This window comes from Trifolium pratense, linkage group LG2, assembly GCF_020283565.1.
Source record: "Trifolium pratense cultivar HEN17-A07 linkage group LG2, ARS_RC_1.1, whole genome shotgun sequence".
NCBI classification, from domain to species: domain Eukaryota; kingdom Viridiplantae; phylum Streptophyta; class Magnoliopsida; order Fabales; family Fabaceae; genus Trifolium; species Trifolium pratense.
Window position 1 is genome coordinate 25,230,109 of NC_060060.1, and position 17,869 is coordinate 25,247,977.

Consider the following 17,869-nt stretch of genomic DNA (forward strand, 5'->3'; position numbering starts at 1 on the left):
TTAGAATTTCTAAAATGAGAATTAACAATATTTCGACAACTATACTAATAACACAACCAAATTCAATCCTATATATTTTGTCACTAAACAAGGAATCGACAACCCGTTTAGAATCCAACTCAAAATTAGCATGTTTTAAGTGAAGATCTTTCACCCATTGCAACCAGGGGCGGAGCCCCTCATGGGCTGGACAGGGCCATGGCCCGCCCTAAGATTTTCATTTTTTTCATAGGTATACTATTTAGCGGCGGTTTTAAACCCCCGCTAAATAGTCTGTTTAGTTTGTAAATTCTCAGTTTACAGGGGTTTCAAGCACCCACAATTTGGTCCACCGGAATTCTTTAACAGGTTTCCAGTTTGCGGGGGTTTCAATCCCCTCTATTTGGACGTTCCAGAATTCTCCTTATAAATTAATAATTCAAATATCATTCTTAATTTATTTTTTTGAAGCATCCCTTCTAATGTTTTATTGTTTAATATTTATATAAATTTTAGAATGTGTAATTTATTTTGTGAAAGTATTCAAGTATATTTTTTTGGAGAAAAAAGTACTTAAATTTTTATTTAAAACAGAGTTTGTGTATAAAAATTCATGTTTGATCAATCTTTTGTTAAAAAAATTTAAATTTATTTATTGAAAATGGTAATGGTTCACCTATTGACTCTTTTTGAGATATCTATATTAGAGACACCCTCAATATGATATGTCTTTTTTTAGTAATTTTTTTTGCATATTCAATTTATATTCGGAGCGGTCCGCCCCAACTTTTTGGGCTAGCTCCGCCACGGATTGCAACACTGGTCAATTGCTTTGCCCATATCCACATCACAAAGAGGAAAATGTACCATTTTTGATTTTACAAGAACAAAGTGACCTCATTCTGAATGCACATTCCAACACCAACTCTATTTAATGTTGTATTACTAGATTATCTATGTGGATTCATCTTTTGTCTTTTTTTATTCTAATGAACCACCATCGTGTTTTTTTGACTAAGAACCACCATCATGTTTATTATCTACGTTATTAGGTGAAATTTTATGCGTATTCTTTTCTTTCTTTTTTTCACAAAAAACAAATAAGTTAATTTTATCAATAGAAAAATTCAAATAATCTAAGCACTCAAACAAAAAGATTGCAATTTCATGTCCACCATCACAAAGTTAACAAGATCGCAATATGTGTTAGGTAGTGTATACTATAGAACCAAAAATGTGCATAGATTCCTATGGTGAGCTTCCCAATGTCACGACCCTTAAAATAGGGGCCAAAGACGAAGATAGAGCAGCGCCGTTTACCTTTTATTTTTTCCATCCCTTTTGGCTGGCTCTTTATACTTTTAAATTAAAATTGTTTTGTTTTATGGGTATGGCCTTATCCTTTATAATCATATCATATATATATGTAATTAAGGTACAATATATAGCTTGTTTAATTAAATTATTATTTTTACTACCAACTCTTCATTAATCAAACTTGTTACATTTAATAATTCTATATATCAACAAAGGATTTAGTTGGGGTGTGACATACATATATAGTGAATATAAAAATGTTGATTCCCATCCTCACGTGATATGGCCTCAAAATCTGGAATGTTGTTTTTTCTTTTGTTAAAAGCTTGTTGTTGCCACCCCACTATCTATCATAAATAACTTAGTTTATTAGAATGTTAATTATTTTAGCCACCTTAGGTTATACTCTTACATATCAAAGAGTCATGGTTTCATATTGCTTTGTTTTATTTTTTACATTATTTTTTTCTTTACTTTCATCTGTTCTCAATCTTTTTTTCTTCTTTTGATGATTATGGAATGTGGAATAACATTGATACAAATTATGTTTAGGTACTAGCTTATGTTTCCAAGTGTTTTAAGTCACATGGTTGCCATATAAATGTTTGGCAAATTAATTATGCAATATGCATGCATAGTATAACTATATGCATGAACAAAATCTATGACTTTGGTTCTATTATGTATCAAAACAGGGATATATTTTACATGTTTAAGATAAGATTAAAAAAAAATGAAAAAAAGATGCTCGGCAGTTTTCTCATGTCCACAACCTCTTGCACATAAAAGAGAATCAACATGAAGAATTCTGTGTCAAACAAGGTTATCCTTAGAAAGGGATCCTATTAATTTTATATCCTCGAAGTAAAAAGAGACACTTTCAGATGAATTGATTTGTACGAAATAATATTTAAGACGTCGGAATCTAAGTCGATAGTGTGTCATGTTAGGTTTCACGGGGCTAAAAAAGATTGCACTTCAAATTAAGTGCATCCGCCCTACATTTAACTCATTTGAACTAAAGTTAATTTTCTAAGATCAATTTTATGAAAATCATTTTTATCACTGTAAAATCAATCATACACATAAGTACTTCTTTTACCCTATAGTAATTATTTTGCCCATAGAGAAAAAGAAAGTAAATATATAATCAGAAAACTAAAGGGCGTATGGGAACAATGAAATGGGGTGAATTATATACTGTATGAAAGAACTTTACAACCACAAAAGTTATTTATTAAATGAACATCGTTTTGAACTTTGTGTGTACCAGTACAATCCAGCCATAACATCACTTAAAAAACCATTAGTTACTAAATAATTAAATCTGGTGAATTTTATGCATATATTGAACTGAGTTATAAGAAATGCAAAATTCCATTGGATCCATCAATAATCTACACCACCCAATGTATCATTTTCGATGCTTTAATATTTTACTGTATTTATGCTGGAGAAAAAAGAAAAAAAAAATAAATAAAAGAGAGAAATAATGTTACACTGTCGTGGTGTAATGTGTGTAAAAACTAGTAATACGCACGAGTCGTAACGTTACGACGATATTTTTTTAAGTTATAGTTTTGAATTTTTAAATTGGTTGCAATTTAAATTGAAAGAAACAATTAGATAGAAACATATTTATATAGAACAATTTAAGTTATAGTTTTGAATTTTTAAATTGGTTGCAATTTAAGTTATAGTTTTGAATTATAAATATTTAAATCGAAAGAAACAATTACAAAGAAAATATTTATATACCGGTTAGAATTTACCCCGCGTAAAAACTTGTCTTGCATATGATAATTATTTTGTATTTTTAATCGGTGATAATTTATACCGTATATGATAGTTAAAATTTATATATCAGTTAGAATTTACCCCCGTGTATTTTTTGAAATTTTTATTAGTAAGAACTTCTGTCACATATGATAATTATTTTGAATTTTTTATCAGTGAAAATTTATCCCGTATATGATAGTTAAAATTTATATATGAGTTAGAATTAACCCCGTGTAAAATAGTTTTTTGTGAAATTTTTATTAGTAAAAACTTGTGTCACATATGATAATTATTTTGAATTTTTTATCAGTTAAAATTTATCATGTATATGATAGTTAAAATTTATATATTAGAATTAACCCAAAATAGTTTTTTTTTGAAATTTTTATTAGTTAGAACTTGTCTCATAACTATTTCAAATTTTTATCGGTGATAATTTGTCCTGTATATGATAGTTAAAATTTATATATTAGTTAAAATTTACCCGTGTAAAATAGTTTTTTTTTTTTGAAATTTTTATTAGTAAGAACTTGTCACACATATAATAATTATTTTAAAATTTTTATTGGTGATAATTTGTCTCATACATGATGGTTAAAATTTATATTAGTAAGAATGATCAATTTTAAAAAATATTTTACATACTGGTTTTTTTACAGACTATATTTGCAAATAAAAAATATTGACTTTTTACATACAATTTTATGTATTTTTATTTATAAAAAAATAGTATGATTTTATTTCTAATTAAAAAATGCAAAAAAAACTATTTAAAAAGATTTTTTTAGGTTGCCTAATGACTAGAAATGCAACCCTTAACACATAAGAATAGTTTCTAGGTCATTTCAATGTGAGATTCTTACACTCGAAATATCAACAATCTCCTCCTAAAGTGAGTATCCATTAATTCTTCATGCGTATGCTCCCCTCAAACCGAAGTTTTTCTATCTACTTGCACCGCCGTTGGGGATACATCAATGAAACACAAGGAGTTGATTTGCCATCGACTCTAATACCACATCTGAATCATGAAGGGAAGAGAGGATCTTGAGATTATCACAATGAACTTTTATAAGTGACTTGCACACCACATATCCAAACTCTTAAAGTATAATCATTGACTGAGAGTATGTTTATATTTTTGTCAATGTGCACAAAGAGATTTTGTTCTTTCATGCTATGCTATGCTTCCATATTTTTAGAAAATAAATTTCCACTTAATAAACTAAGATTTACAAAAAGTTTGGATATATTTATGTATAGGTCAGGGTATTTAAGGATAAACAATTGTTCATAAGAATTTTGAGCGAGACTTTGTTATCATCTTATAATTGAGAGTTAGGTTTAATACAACTCTATAAAATCAGCTTATAAGATAAAAGTTATACTCACTTATAAACATATTTTCATGTCTGAGAACATATATTACCAATATTCGGGGACAAGGGGCGGAACGACCTCTCGATCTGCTTACTGCAGCCTAGGAAGAAAAACATCATCTAGACATTCCTTGTTGCTCTGATATCCTCGATGCCTAGGATGTTGTCCGGACCAAAAACTATCTCACATCCGATGTGAGACTATTAATTAACTATAAATATGTACTAGCATTTATGAAGTTTGGACTCAACAGTTGAATTACTGTGTCAATAAATGCCAAACACCAAAAAAGAAGTTCTGCTGATCACAAATTAATTTTGCATGACCAAATATCAAATCAAACAGATGATACATACATGAAATAAAAGTATCTCTAAATCTTATGACATACATAGCAATTGAAAATATTTTCCTCTACAAAATTTTGTTAAACATTAAATATGAGAAAGGGGGCCAAGAAAGTACTAAACTGAGCAATAAACAAGCACAAAAAAAATCATATTCATACACAATGCATTGCAGAGAAAATTAAAATAAGATACCTCTCTTAAGTGCAAGAAACACCACCTGGCAAAGTTTCATTATTCTAATGTTTTTGCTTAGCCACAAAGAAGCATCTTTAGGTGTGGTGGTGTAGTGCTATTTCTGCAGGTTTTCAAATCTCTAGGCAATTAATTTTATTTTAGTTTACTCTCAACCAACTTCATGTGGTCTTTTTTTAATCAGAATCACATTGGCTGCATTTTAATGCATCACAGATTAATTAATCTCAACCGTTTAATCTAAATCAGTGGTCGAGATCAGTTAAAATTAATACATTAATACAATGAATCTATAATCTAAATCGTCTGACTTCAAATCAATAGTCGAGATTCAAAACCATACGAAAGTATGTTGAATAATTACCGCAACCGATCCGAGTTCTTTTTTTAAGCTTTGTTTAGAATAAGAGACTAAACTAATTGCTATTCTGAGTTTGAGTTCAAACAAAGAAAGCTCACTACTGAGAACACAAGTGAAAGAGTGCACCAAAACCCAATGACACAAACCCAAGAAGAAAAGTTTGGAATTTGAGGCAAATGTTTTCATTGTTTTCAATGCTTAACTCATCTTCTTCTTCTTCTTCTTCTCCTTCTTCATTCTTTAGTATCATTATTCTCATCCAAACAACACTTCTTTTTAGTTTCTCTTTCTCTTCTTCTAACAATGAAGCCACAATTCTCTTCACATGGCTTCATAGTTCATCTTCACAACCACCTTCATCATTCTCTAACTGGAACATTCATGATACTAATCCATGCAAATGGACCTCCATAACATGTTCATCACTCTCTTTTGTAACTGAAATCAATATTCAATCCATTCCTCTTCAACTTCCTATACCTTCTAATCTTTCATCATTTCCTTATCTTAACAAACTTGTCATTTCGGATTCGAATCTCACTGGAACTATTCCTTTTGACATTGGTGATTGTTCTTCACTCACTGTTATTGATCTTAGCTTTAACAATCTTGTTGGTTCTATTCCTTCAAGTATTGGAAAGTTAGAGAGTCTAGTGAACTTGTCTTTGAATTCGAACCAACTTACCGGAAAAATTCCCGATGAGATAAGTACTTGCATTAGTCTCAGAAATCTTCACCTTTTTGATAATCAGTTAAGTGGAATCATCCCGAATTCGCTTGGAAAGTTGTCGAAACTCGAAGTCCTTAGAGCAGGTGGAAACAAAGATATAATTGGGAAGATTCCAGAAGAGATTGGAGAATGTAGTAATTTGACAGTTTTAGGTCTTGCTGATACAAGAATATCAGGTTCTTTACCTGTTTCTTTTGGTAAACTTCAAAAGCTTAAAACTTTGTCAATTTATACAACAATGTTATCAGGTGAAATTCCTAAAGAGTTAGGTAACTGTTCTGAACTTATTGATTTGTTTCTATATGAAAATAGCTTATCAGGATCTATACCATCAGAGATTGGTAAGCTAAAGAAGCTTGAACAGTTGTTTTTATGGCAGAATGGTCTTGTTGGTGCTATTCCAAATGAGATTGGTAATTGTTCAAGTTTGAGAAACATTGATCTAAGTTTGAATTCTTTATCTGGTACTATACCTTTATCTTTAGGAGGTCTTTTAGAGCTTGAAGAGTTTATGATTAGTGATAATAATGTATCTGGTTCTATTCCTTCAACTCTTTCAAATGCTGAAAAGCTTCAACAGTTGCAAGTTGATACAAATCAGCTTTCAGGTTTGATTCCACCTGAGATTGGAAAGTTGTCAAATCTTTTAGTGTTTTTTGCTTGGCAGAATCAGCTTGAAGGAAGCATTCCTTCAAGTTTAGGAAACTGTAGTAAGCTTCAAGCACTTGATTTGTCTAGAAATTCACTCACTGGTAGTATTCCTTCTGGATTATTTCAGCTTCAAAACCTCACAAAACTGCTTCTGATTTCAAATGATATATCTGGTTCTATACCATTAGAAATTGGTAGTTGCATGTCACTTATAAGGTTGAGGCTTGGAAACAATAGGATTACTGGAAGCATTCCTAAGACCATAGGAAGTCTTAAGAATTTAAACTTTTTAGATCTCTCTGGGAACCGGCTTTCTGGGCCGGTTCCCGATGAAATAAGAAGCTGCATACAACTCCAAATGATTGACTTCAGTACTAACAACTTGGAAGGCTCACTTCCTAATTCCTTGTCGTCATTATCGTCGCTTCAGGTATTGGATGTTTCTTTTAACAAGTTTTCAGGTCCGTTGCCGGCGAGTTTAGGTCGTCTTGTTTCTCTGAGTAAGTTAATCTTAGGGAATAACTTGTTTTCTGGGCCAATTCCTTCATCGGTAAGCTTATGTTCAAATCTCCAACTTCTTGATCTTAGTAGCAATCAGCTCACTGGAAGCATACCGGCCGAATTAGGCCAAATCGAAGCTCTAGAAATCGCTCTCAATCTTAGTTGCAATTTACTAAGTGGAACAATACCACCTCAGATATCTGCTCTTAACAAGCTTTCCATTTTAGACATTTCACATAACCAGTTAGAAGGAGATTTGCAAACTCTTGCAGAGCTAGATAACCTTGTTTCCCTCAATGTTTCTTACAACAAGTTCACAGGATATCTTCCAGATAACAAGCTTTTCAGACAGTTAACAACGAAAGACCTTACCGGAAATCAAGGACTTTGCACTTCAGGTCAGGAACTATGTTTTGTAAAGGATTCTAGCAAGACCGATATGGCGTTGAATGAGCACGAGGTAAGGAAATCGCGAAGGATTAAGCTAGCAATTGGACTGCTGATAGCATTAACAGTTGTAATGATACTTATGGGGATAACTGCTGTGGTCAAAGCAAGAAGAACCATTCGAGATGATGATTCGGAATTAGGAGACTCATGGCCATGGCAATTCATACCATTCCAGAAGCTAAACTTTTCAGTTGAACAAGTACTGAGATGTTTGATTGATAGGAATATAATCGGCAGGGGATGTTCCGGTGTTGTTTATCGAGGTGAAATGGATAACGGCGAATTCATTGCAGTGAAGAAACTGTGGCCTATAACAGTTGATGAAGGAGAGACATTGAAGGATTACAAAAGTGGAGTTCGAGATTCATTCTCGGCTGAAGTCAAGTGTCTTGGTTCGATTCGTCATAAGAACATTGTTAGGTTCTTAGGTTGTTGTTGGAACAAGAAAACAAGATTGCTTATTTTTGATTATATGCCAAATGGAAGTTTAAGCAGTGTACTTCATGAGAGGACTGGAAATTCTCTGGATTGGGAACTTAGGTTCCGAATTCTGTTAGGTTCTGCAGAAGGACTCGCGTATCTACATCATGACTGTGTTCCTCCAATAGTCCACAGAGATATTAAAGCCAATAACATCTTAATTGGCCTTGAATTTGAACCTTATATTGCGGATTTTGGCTTAGCTAAGCTTGTTGATGATGGTGATGTTGGTCGTTCTTCCAATACCGTTGCTGGTTCATATGGATACATTGCTCCAGGTTAGTGTGACTAACTCGATATCTTTGTGATTTCTACTTGTTTGTTACTACGAGGAATCACGGTTCTATATTGCGGTTCTAGTTACACTGCAAATCTTTATTTTGCTGCAAAATGTGGCCAGTTCGGCCGCAGTTGCAATTGTGATGCCGTTGTGTAGACCTCACGAACCATTATATTACAGCTGCAACTGCGGTTGCGGACCACAAATTTAAACAATTTGTTTTAAAAAGATTCATATAGTTGCCTGCACATGATTGAAATCTCATTTGTTCCAACACATTTTAGATAATTTTTTTTAACATATTGAATTTGTTTCAGAATATGGTTATATGATGAAGATCACGGAGAAGAGCGACGTTTATAGCTACGGTGTAGTTTTGCTAGAAGTCTTGACTGGCAAGCAACCAATAGATCCAACAATACCAGATGGTTTACATGTTGTTGATTGGGTGAGACAGAAAAGAGGTCTTGAAGTACTTGATCCTACCTTACTTTCAAGACCGGAATCGGAAATAGAAGAAATGATCCAAGCATTAGGAATAGCCCTATTGTGTGTAAATTCATCTCCTGATGAAAGACCAACAATGAGAGATATAGCAGCAATGCTCAAAGAGATAAAGCATGAAAGAGAAGAATATGCAAAATTTGATGTGCTTTTAAAAGGGTCTCCAGCAAATGATGCAAAAGTTCTTGCAACATCTTCAAATGCATCAGTGATGCAAACATTGAATACAAAAAGCAATAATACAAGTTTCTCTGTGTCTTCACTACTTCATTCATCTTCAAGTTCCAAGCTGAGTTTCAAATGATGAATTAGTGATATGATATGTTTTTCTAGCTAGCTAAGAATAGTATAAGCTTCTTGTTCTTCTTATTATTATTACTTTCTTTCTCAATGATCCTTCTGTTATAGCTTATATGTGTATGTAAATTTTGTTATAGTTGAATTAAATTCAACAAATAGATCCAGAAACTACAAATGTGTGGCTTTTGGGAGTGTGAGTGATGTGTGATCATATCTAAATAGTTTGAACTTACCAATGTAAAAGTTCAAATTATGATCATGTTAGCATAGCAATGAAATGTAACCAATGTTGTGCTATTATTATTGATTTCAAATAATGAGTTTGATACTTGTTTGTAGTATCCATTGTCTCTTAAATTGGACTACTGACTTTACAGTAATCAGTCAATCTAATGTGTTTGGCTATAGCATAGTTGTTATTCTTCCACACAACTCACAAGACTTTACAATAGTCAATCTAATGTGTTTCTGAGATAATTTTCACACCATTGCTATATATATATATATACAGTTGTTATTCTTCAACACAACTCACCAGATTTCTCCCACTTTTCCATAATCTAGACTTACTTTATGAATTCTTTGGTTCATTTTCTTATTGGAGAAAAAAATCTTTTGTTAGAACATACAATATTTTGTTAGCTTTGTGAAAAAAGGTACTGGGAAACTGCGTAACTCAACTTAGTTATAAGGTCTTTTACCTAAGTACATATATAGTAGACCATTCTCCTTCTAATTCTTTCTAAGTAAAATTATCCCCTCGTCTGTCTAACAAGATAGAAGTTAAAATGGAGTTTCCTTTTCATTAGAAGTGTGGAATGAGTATTTGTGTAGTTTATTCCCTCCGGTCTTAATTTTAAACAAATATTCATTTTTTAAATTCATTGAATAACTTGTGAATCCGGTCTATGAAGACCAGATATATTAGTTTATTCAATAAATAGAAGAAAAAAAAAATTACTTATAATTAAGGATGAAAGAAATAATGCAATAAAAAGAAAAAGGCCAAAAGGCTCAAACAAATGGCCATGGGGGAAAACTCAGAAACATCTTTAACTATGGACAAGAGGGGTGGGGACTCAAGCCCTACTTGTTACCTGTAAGTCCAATTCCGTCCTTAATTCATAACTCTCTATAAATTTATGATGTTTTCTCTCCCGACCCCCCTCATTTGTTTTCTACCCCCCAAAAATCTAATTTTGCCCCTTGCGGTTTTAAACATTTTTGCTAAAAAACTTCGGTTCGTATTCACCGAAGCCAAATATTAGACCATTTCGGTAACTGCAAACCGAACATTAGCGTTTTCGGTACACAAAAAACGAACGTCAGCTTGTTCGGTATCTGCGAACCGAAATGTTCTAGATTTCGGTACGTTGGTCGCTGGAATTAGGCCATTTTCGGTAGAAGTTTACCGAAATAATTGTTTCGGTACCTGCGAACCGAAATGTCCCAGATTTCGGTAAGTGGTTACCGAAATTTATCAGCATGTCAGCTTATTTCGGTTCGTATAAACCGCAGTACCCCCAAGGACAAAAATGGAAATTCAGGGGTAGAAAAGAATTGAGGGGGGTTGGGAGAGAAAACATCTAAATTTATACTCTAACAATTAGCTTATCTGATATTAAATATATATTTGATATCACAATTAGTATGTCAAATTTTTCATGTTAAGTGTTTTTACCAAATAGAGCTTTAGTAGAAGTGACAAACTTAAAACACGTTAACACAAATAACCATTGCCAACACTATTATTGAATGAAATAAAAAATCTTTAGAATTTAATAAGAAAACTTTATTTATCTTCATATATTATTATAATATATATTTTATTATACCATATAGATTACAAACCAACAACAAAAAAAATATAGATTTTTCTCAAAAAAAGAAAAAAGATTACAAACCTAATAGTATTTTTTGGGATAAAAAAAAATGATAGTTTGGTAAATGAGTGTTTCTTGTAGCGCCGTAAACACTGTCCGCTGTTTAAGTAGCAGACGATGTTTTTTTTCTTTTCTTTTCTCATTTTATAACTTATGCTCCTTAAATAACTGACTAGTAAAAAATGAAAAAGAGCTGGGCATGCGAGAAATACTCTCTTTGAAAAGATGTTTTCTCTTCCCATCCCCCATGAATCTTTTATCCCCTTGAATTTCCAATTTTGCCCTTCAAAAAACTTCGGTTCGTAGAAACCGAAGTTTTTTTTTGCCTTGAAAACAAATTTCGGTTTCTAAAAACCGAAATTTACTCTGAATTTGCACTAGTAAAAATTCGGTTTTTGCAAACCGAATTTTTCTGCAAGGGCAAAATTGGAATATTGGGGGTATAAAAGATTCATGGGAGGGGGAAGAGAAAACATCCTCTGAAAATTGTAATGCGAAGCCCAACCTTTTGAAGAGGCCCATTACTCAACTGAGAAGGTCCATCAAAACAACCACTGAACTCATTGCCTTTCTTCTTCCAGAATCAAAACCCACTGAACTCATACAACTCGCCGGAAAACGCAGACTCGTTGCTCCCCGTAGGAAGAAGAAACTTCAGGTTTTCCTTCTTTTCTTCCTCTCCTTTTTTTTCTTCGCGAAAATGCTATTCCATCGATATCGTGATTGACTGAACTCATTCATGTATGCTTCAATTTTAAATTTAATATCATTTACCATCTCTGTTGTCTCCTTTCCTTGTTCCACCACCAACTTCCATAATGTTCAATCCTTCATCTCTATTATGCATTGTTTTTATATGTTTTGTATTGTGTGTTTAAGTTTAGTCTATTTTAAGTTTGCTCTCATGGTGTTTGATGTAAAGCCCCAAAGATATCTGAATGTAATGGAAAATGTTTTGAGCACGGATCTACTGCACCAAACCAGCCTCTCTTCTTTTCCACTCAACAAATGAATCATTCACATGTGGCGAGTTTACCAAATTTCGAGAACCCGTATAGTGGACCTGTGCGTACACAAGCCAAATAAATGATCCATAATTGGATAGATTTATTGAAGACTGTGGTTCCTCAACCCACTTATCACTTGTGGAAGAAAGTTGCTTGGGTGCTTGGATTAAGTTATTGGCTTGGTATTGCTCTTTTGGTTTCTATTTTCTCAGTTTATTGATACTCAAAGCTTAGTTGGCTTAATTGTTTGTGTTATTTTTAGAATGTGGATGGGGAATGTCCTAACACATTGTGTCTCTATGTGTGTACTTCATTTATCTTATCTAATGCTAAATATTATTTCTGTAAAAAAAAACGTTTAGGATGAATGAGTTTTGATTGTATTTTCATAAACTAATTTTATTATATTCTGTCATATCATATGTTACTTGATTGCGCTGTGTCTGTGCTCGCTGATGGTGATTGTTGGTATTTTCAGTCTCTCATAGAAGAAGAAGATGCCTCTGGGGCTAATTTTAGGAATAGGAAGGGCATTTCGAAGGAAGCGAACATCTTCACTTGATATTCTATCACCAAAACGCGCTCCTCGAGGTTATTACAAGGGAAAGAACTGCAAGCCCACTGGTTTCAACACTCGCAAAGGTTTGTTTCTTCAATTGAATTCGTTTTGTCTGTTTTTAAATTCTTTTAGGAGCATTTAAGATTGAACTATAGAACATGCTTTTGTACTAGTCCAACATTTTATTACTATCTCTAAACTCTATGTCTTAGGCTTACTTGATTGTATGACATACTTGTTTTTGAACAAATGGGGCAGATTTGTTCATTTGTTGATTGTGCATACTGGTCACCAATTTTTATTAGGAAAATGCTTCATCTCCCGAGAGTTAATATCACGAGAGAGTTGCAAATGAGTTGTTAGTGCAACTTGCGTTTCTTGCTCCTGCGTTTTACATTCCAATTGATTTGATTTTCTTCTTCCAAAATCGATACTTCCAAAACTATGATCACCTCATCTTCCATGGTAGTACCAGCACAGAAATTACATGAAGATATAACATCATGATGAGAAGCAAAGTAGTTAAAATAAAGCATATTCTTGCAGAAATGTAGTTAAAATAAAACTCATTTTAATTCCACTGGTGAGGTGAATGAACTTTTGTTTGGGCATATGACTTTCTTCCTTCCTGGACATTTACATGAAATCTTTTTATTAAAACTTCACCTCATTTGGAGAATCATTTTTCTTATTTGGTTTCTGAATTCCTCCACCGCTTGACCGATTTTGTTGACATGTCCACTAAATCACTCACTCTATTTGTGGAAGGAGGGTCTTTAATTGTGTCAGACATAAACAAAACGTGGTTTATTTTATTTTTGTGAATCATTTTAGGAAATAAGTATAAAATATAGTGTTTCGTGAAAATTCGTGAGCAATTGTCTCGCGAGATATAGCATCGCTGTTTTTATTATTATCCTCTTCCTCACAAGTAGAGAATCGAAATGGTAAATGGCTTCTGGAAGGGGCGTTGTCTTCATTGACGATGTTTGCTGATTAGATTAGCCAAAGTAGTGACTTCAGTGTTAAAACTTGGTGCTAGAGATTGTTGAGATCTTGATCTGCTGGCTTACATCTTTTTTATTGTTGTAATTATAAGGTGGAGGGGTTCACTGTTCAATAAATATTATACATGTTTTCCGGTGGAATTTGTGTCTTTTTCAGGGTTCAAATGCATTTTACCCCTCGATATATGGAGATTGCACTTTTCATTGTAATTTTCTAAATTAAGCATATTACTACCTAAACACCATTTGTGTTGTAACTTTCCCCCTTAATAAATCTAGTGTAATTTAAAGATAAAGGAATAAATTAAAAACTTAATGCAATATAATGATAAAAAAGATATATTTTTCAAAAACTTTCAAATTCCAGTGCTGTTATTATTGTAATAATCTTATATTTATTTGTTGCATATGAATATCTTTGAGGAGTTAGAATTTGGCAATTTGTTAGTCAAGGGAAAAACTATTTGGCTCTGGTTCCCATCTCTTTAGTGGAGGAAAGCCAGATGAAGTGTTGCTGAAGTGGCCAAAGTTCAAACATAAGGGGTATAAATAACTAGGCTAATAATTTTTTTTTTTGAACGGCATAACTAGGCTAATATTGTTGAACATTTATATCAGAAAAATTTAATTAGCTATTTTAATATATACACAAAAATACATTATCAATGAACTCGGCTACCCGTCAACCTTCATTGCAAAGCTAATTAGACTTGCTTTTGATCTTGCTCTAAAATAGATAAATTCAATCTCTGACTTCAATAACCCATGAACTAAAGGTATTTCCTGAGAGCTAAAGGACTAAAGATGCTTACTTGCGTTTCACTCTATCTTACTGAGGAATGATAGTCCCCCTTTTTTTTTTTTTTTTTTTGAAGAAGCCAAAATAGGATTGATAGTCCTTACCCTTACCCTTATCATAATTTTGGTTTTGTTTTATCATAATTTTGGTTTTGTTGAAAGAAATTACTTGCATTTCTATCTCAAACTTTAGGAAGTTGCAGACCTTGTAAGCTGTAATAATTTACGTTGCTTCTCATGTTCTGGATGTCCATAGTTAGTAAATGCGACTTTATTAAACAGTAGAATCATTATTTAAGGCTTATCTAGAAAACTCAGCATTGCTTTTCTATGCTGTTTTGTTGAACCACGAATCACTTTAGGTATTGTTATAAAATAATTTGCTAAGTTACATGTTTGTTATGTTAAAGTGTTTTTATACTATTAATTCAAATGCAATCCTGCATATTGTTGCAGGTGGGTATGTGATATTGCAGGAAAAGTTACCAAACTATGTAGTTCCTGATTTGACTGATTTTAAGGTTTGCATCTTCCACTTATTTAATTTATCACTATGTTGCCTTGTTTTCTTTCTACTTATTTACCGTATCAACATTTACACGGATAACCATTGGTATTTGGGGTTTCTGCTTCCTTGATAATATAATTTGACAATGTTCCTTTAATTCCTCTCCCTCTTGTGTAAACTTTATAACTTAGTTTTAATTCAGTTATGGCTTCTAATTTTCTCTTCAGCTTCCTTTTTTTGACAGTCGAATAGCAAGAATCTAGATGTTCGATTCTCGTTGTGTTATTCTGTTTCATTGCATTGTATCATCTCTTTTCACGCACTTGTTTTTGCTTTTGTTGGCTCAGTCTAACTTAAAATGTCTGCTATAGTGATCTGAAAATTGAGTCATTGTTCTTTGCCACAGTACCCTATATAATTTAAAGTATAGGAATTAACTAATTTTTTTACACAATACTCAGAATTTAAATTATCTTTTGTTGTTAGAAAAATAGGAATCAACTAATTTTGAAAGTCTTTGTGAATATCTACTCTGCTTAATAACTCACAATAATCATTTAATGTCAATGAAAGAGTTCATATAATATAACACACAAGATCATTCCTATTGGTTAGGAGGCAAAGAAAGCGTTCATCTCAATATAAATTACTATGAGCTATGTACAAGATCATTTGCTTATACAAATGCTTATGTGTTGAGGATTTTTGTGAATTTGGAGATGAGGGCAGCAAAGGGTTTTGGGAGTTTACCAATGAAAGCCTTTGTTTGGGAGTTTGGAGGGGAAGGGTTTTGGGGGAAGAGGAGGGAAAGCAAAAGAGAGGAGAGTTTCTCAAACAATAAGATTAAAAACTATCATGACTGTAGTATATATGTTTGCTATTACTGATTTGTACTATTCGTCGTTTTTGCAGCTCAAACCATATGTATCCCAATGTCCCATAGAAGCGAAGACCTCCGAGGCTTCATAGCTAAATTCAGTAGTTTAAAATACTTACCTGTTCTCCATGAATAATTTGACTTGCACAAACAGCTGATACTGTGATTGGATATAAACTTATCAATTCCGTATTTGTAACATGGTGAATGATTTTTGAACTATTCTTTTTTTTTTTTTGCTAATGATTTTAACTATTCTGATGTTAGTTTTCAATCATTTTGGTGGTTTGGGATAGCACATTCCTTTCTTTTTCCTGTGACATTTACATTTTAAGCTCGAGGAATCCCAACACATTTATCTTAGTAGGGCTTAATAAAATATTAAAATCATTGGATTTCACTTATTCAATTGTTAAATCTCGTAATTAGGAAAATGCTAACTAGTGCCATTGGGGCATTAGTTAAAAAACACAAATATAGTAAATACTAAATAGTACGTTGAAATTTGTGTAGTGAAAAGTCTTAAAAATATCCAAAATATAGTGTTGTTTTCAATATAAAATAACTTTTTTGTTATTTTAACTAGTGTTTTGCGTAAAAAAAAAAAAAAAAAACTAGTGTTCCTTGATAAAAAAAAAATTAGTGTTCCAGAAGAACTAATTAGCAAGATTACTTTTTTATTTGTGATCAAACACAGTTCATATGAGTTCTCGACATTTTTAGCTATGTGATTGTGTAATCAACAAAATTTTATTTTGACCACATGTAACCAGCAATTATTATTTGTACTTTAAAGCATATACTCGAGGTTCTTTCTACATATCAATTTTGTCTCAAGAAATTCAATTGAAGTTCTTCAATGAATTTTCAAATTTTATAAAATAATGTAGAGTAGTCTACAATAAGAACTTGAGTAAATTACACTCCTCTTTTTTTTTTTAAAGAGATATTTAAATTTCACTACAAACCCCTCTTTTGTCAAAATATTCACTACCCTATTGTTGATCAATATTTTTTTTTCTAGTAGTCTAGTAGTTAGAAATTCCACCATAAATGTAAATAATTGGAGTGTTCAGAATTCAAACATTAGTTTATGTATATATAATGCGATACCCCCACCAACGAGAGTGGTTATGGTACATAAGTTTTTTCCTTATGCACCATGCATAAATAATAAAAATTGTTTAATGTGTCCCCCAGATTATTTAGCGCGCGCCCCAGTTTTTTTCCGTCCCCCACCCCCCCCCCCCCCCCCCCCCCCCCCCCCCCAGTTTTTCTTTCTACCTAAATAATAAAGTTTTTTTTTTTTGAATAAAGTTTAATATTCCTAACACTTTATTCAAAGTTATATATAACTATGAAAGTGTGAAATCATTTAAGAATACCAATTAAATCTTTATGAATACTATATTTTTTCTTCCTTTTCTAAAGATATATCACTACTTTTTTTTTTCTTGACCAATATCTTTATAAATATTAATCTATTAAAAATGGTCAAATTAACACTCTTTAAATTATTATTTTTGACCAGGAACACACTTTAATTTATCTTGTGATTTTTTTTTCGTTATTTTTTTCCTAATTTTTTATTGCGTTATGTTTATGTCCGTAAGCTTTTTTATTTTTAAGAAAATAATTTCCTTTGTTGTAATATACTTTTTTTTAGCTTAGAAAAAATCAAACAAAGAATAATAAATTACTTAATGTGAAAAAAATATGTATAAATAATATTTTTAAAATGTGTATAAATAAGTACACATTTTCTCTAAAATATCATAACAAATTAATAACATCTTTAATTTTATTTATCGAGCAAGTTGAGTTAACATGGAATCTTGTTTGAAGATGGTGTTGAAGCTAGTGGTATTGCTTTTTGCTGTTATGAGCACACTACTACTTGGAGGTGCTCAAGGCACTGAAATTTCAAAGGATCAACAAAGGGCTTGCTTGCCAGAATTACCATGCTATAGGCCAGC

General features: G+C 32.2%; 2 protein-coding genes across 2 annotated transcripts; both read left to right on the plus strand.

Annotated features, from left to right (window-relative positions):
• Positions 1–5,104: 5,104 nt before the first annotated feature.
• LOC123909719 (LRR receptor-like serine/threonine-protein kinase RGI1) lies at positions 5,105–9,634 on the plus strand. The gene is made up of 2 exons (XM_045960602.1): positions 5,105–8,448; positions 8,768–9,634. The coding sequence occupies exons 1-2, from the start codon at positions 5,535–5,537 to the stop codon at positions 9,256–9,258; spliced, it is 3,405 nt and encodes a 1,134-aa protein (XP_045816558.1). The 5' UTR covers positions 5,105–5,534; the 3' UTR covers positions 9,259–9,634.
• A 2,024-nt stretch (positions 9,635–11,658) lies between these two features.
• On the plus strand, positions 11,659–16,191 carry LOC123909720 (39S ribosomal protein L41-A, mitochondrial-like). Its single transcript, XM_045960603.1, has 4 exons — positions 11,659–11,795; positions 12,623–12,786; positions 14,965–15,029; positions 15,929–16,191. The coding sequence occupies exons 2-4, from the start codon at positions 12,642–12,644 to the stop codon at positions 15,983–15,985; spliced, it is 267 nt and encodes an 88-aa protein (XP_045816559.1). The 5' UTR covers positions 11,659–11,795; positions 12,623–12,641; the 3' UTR covers positions 15,986–16,191.
• The last annotated feature ends 1,678 nt before the right edge of the window (positions 16,192–17,869 follow it).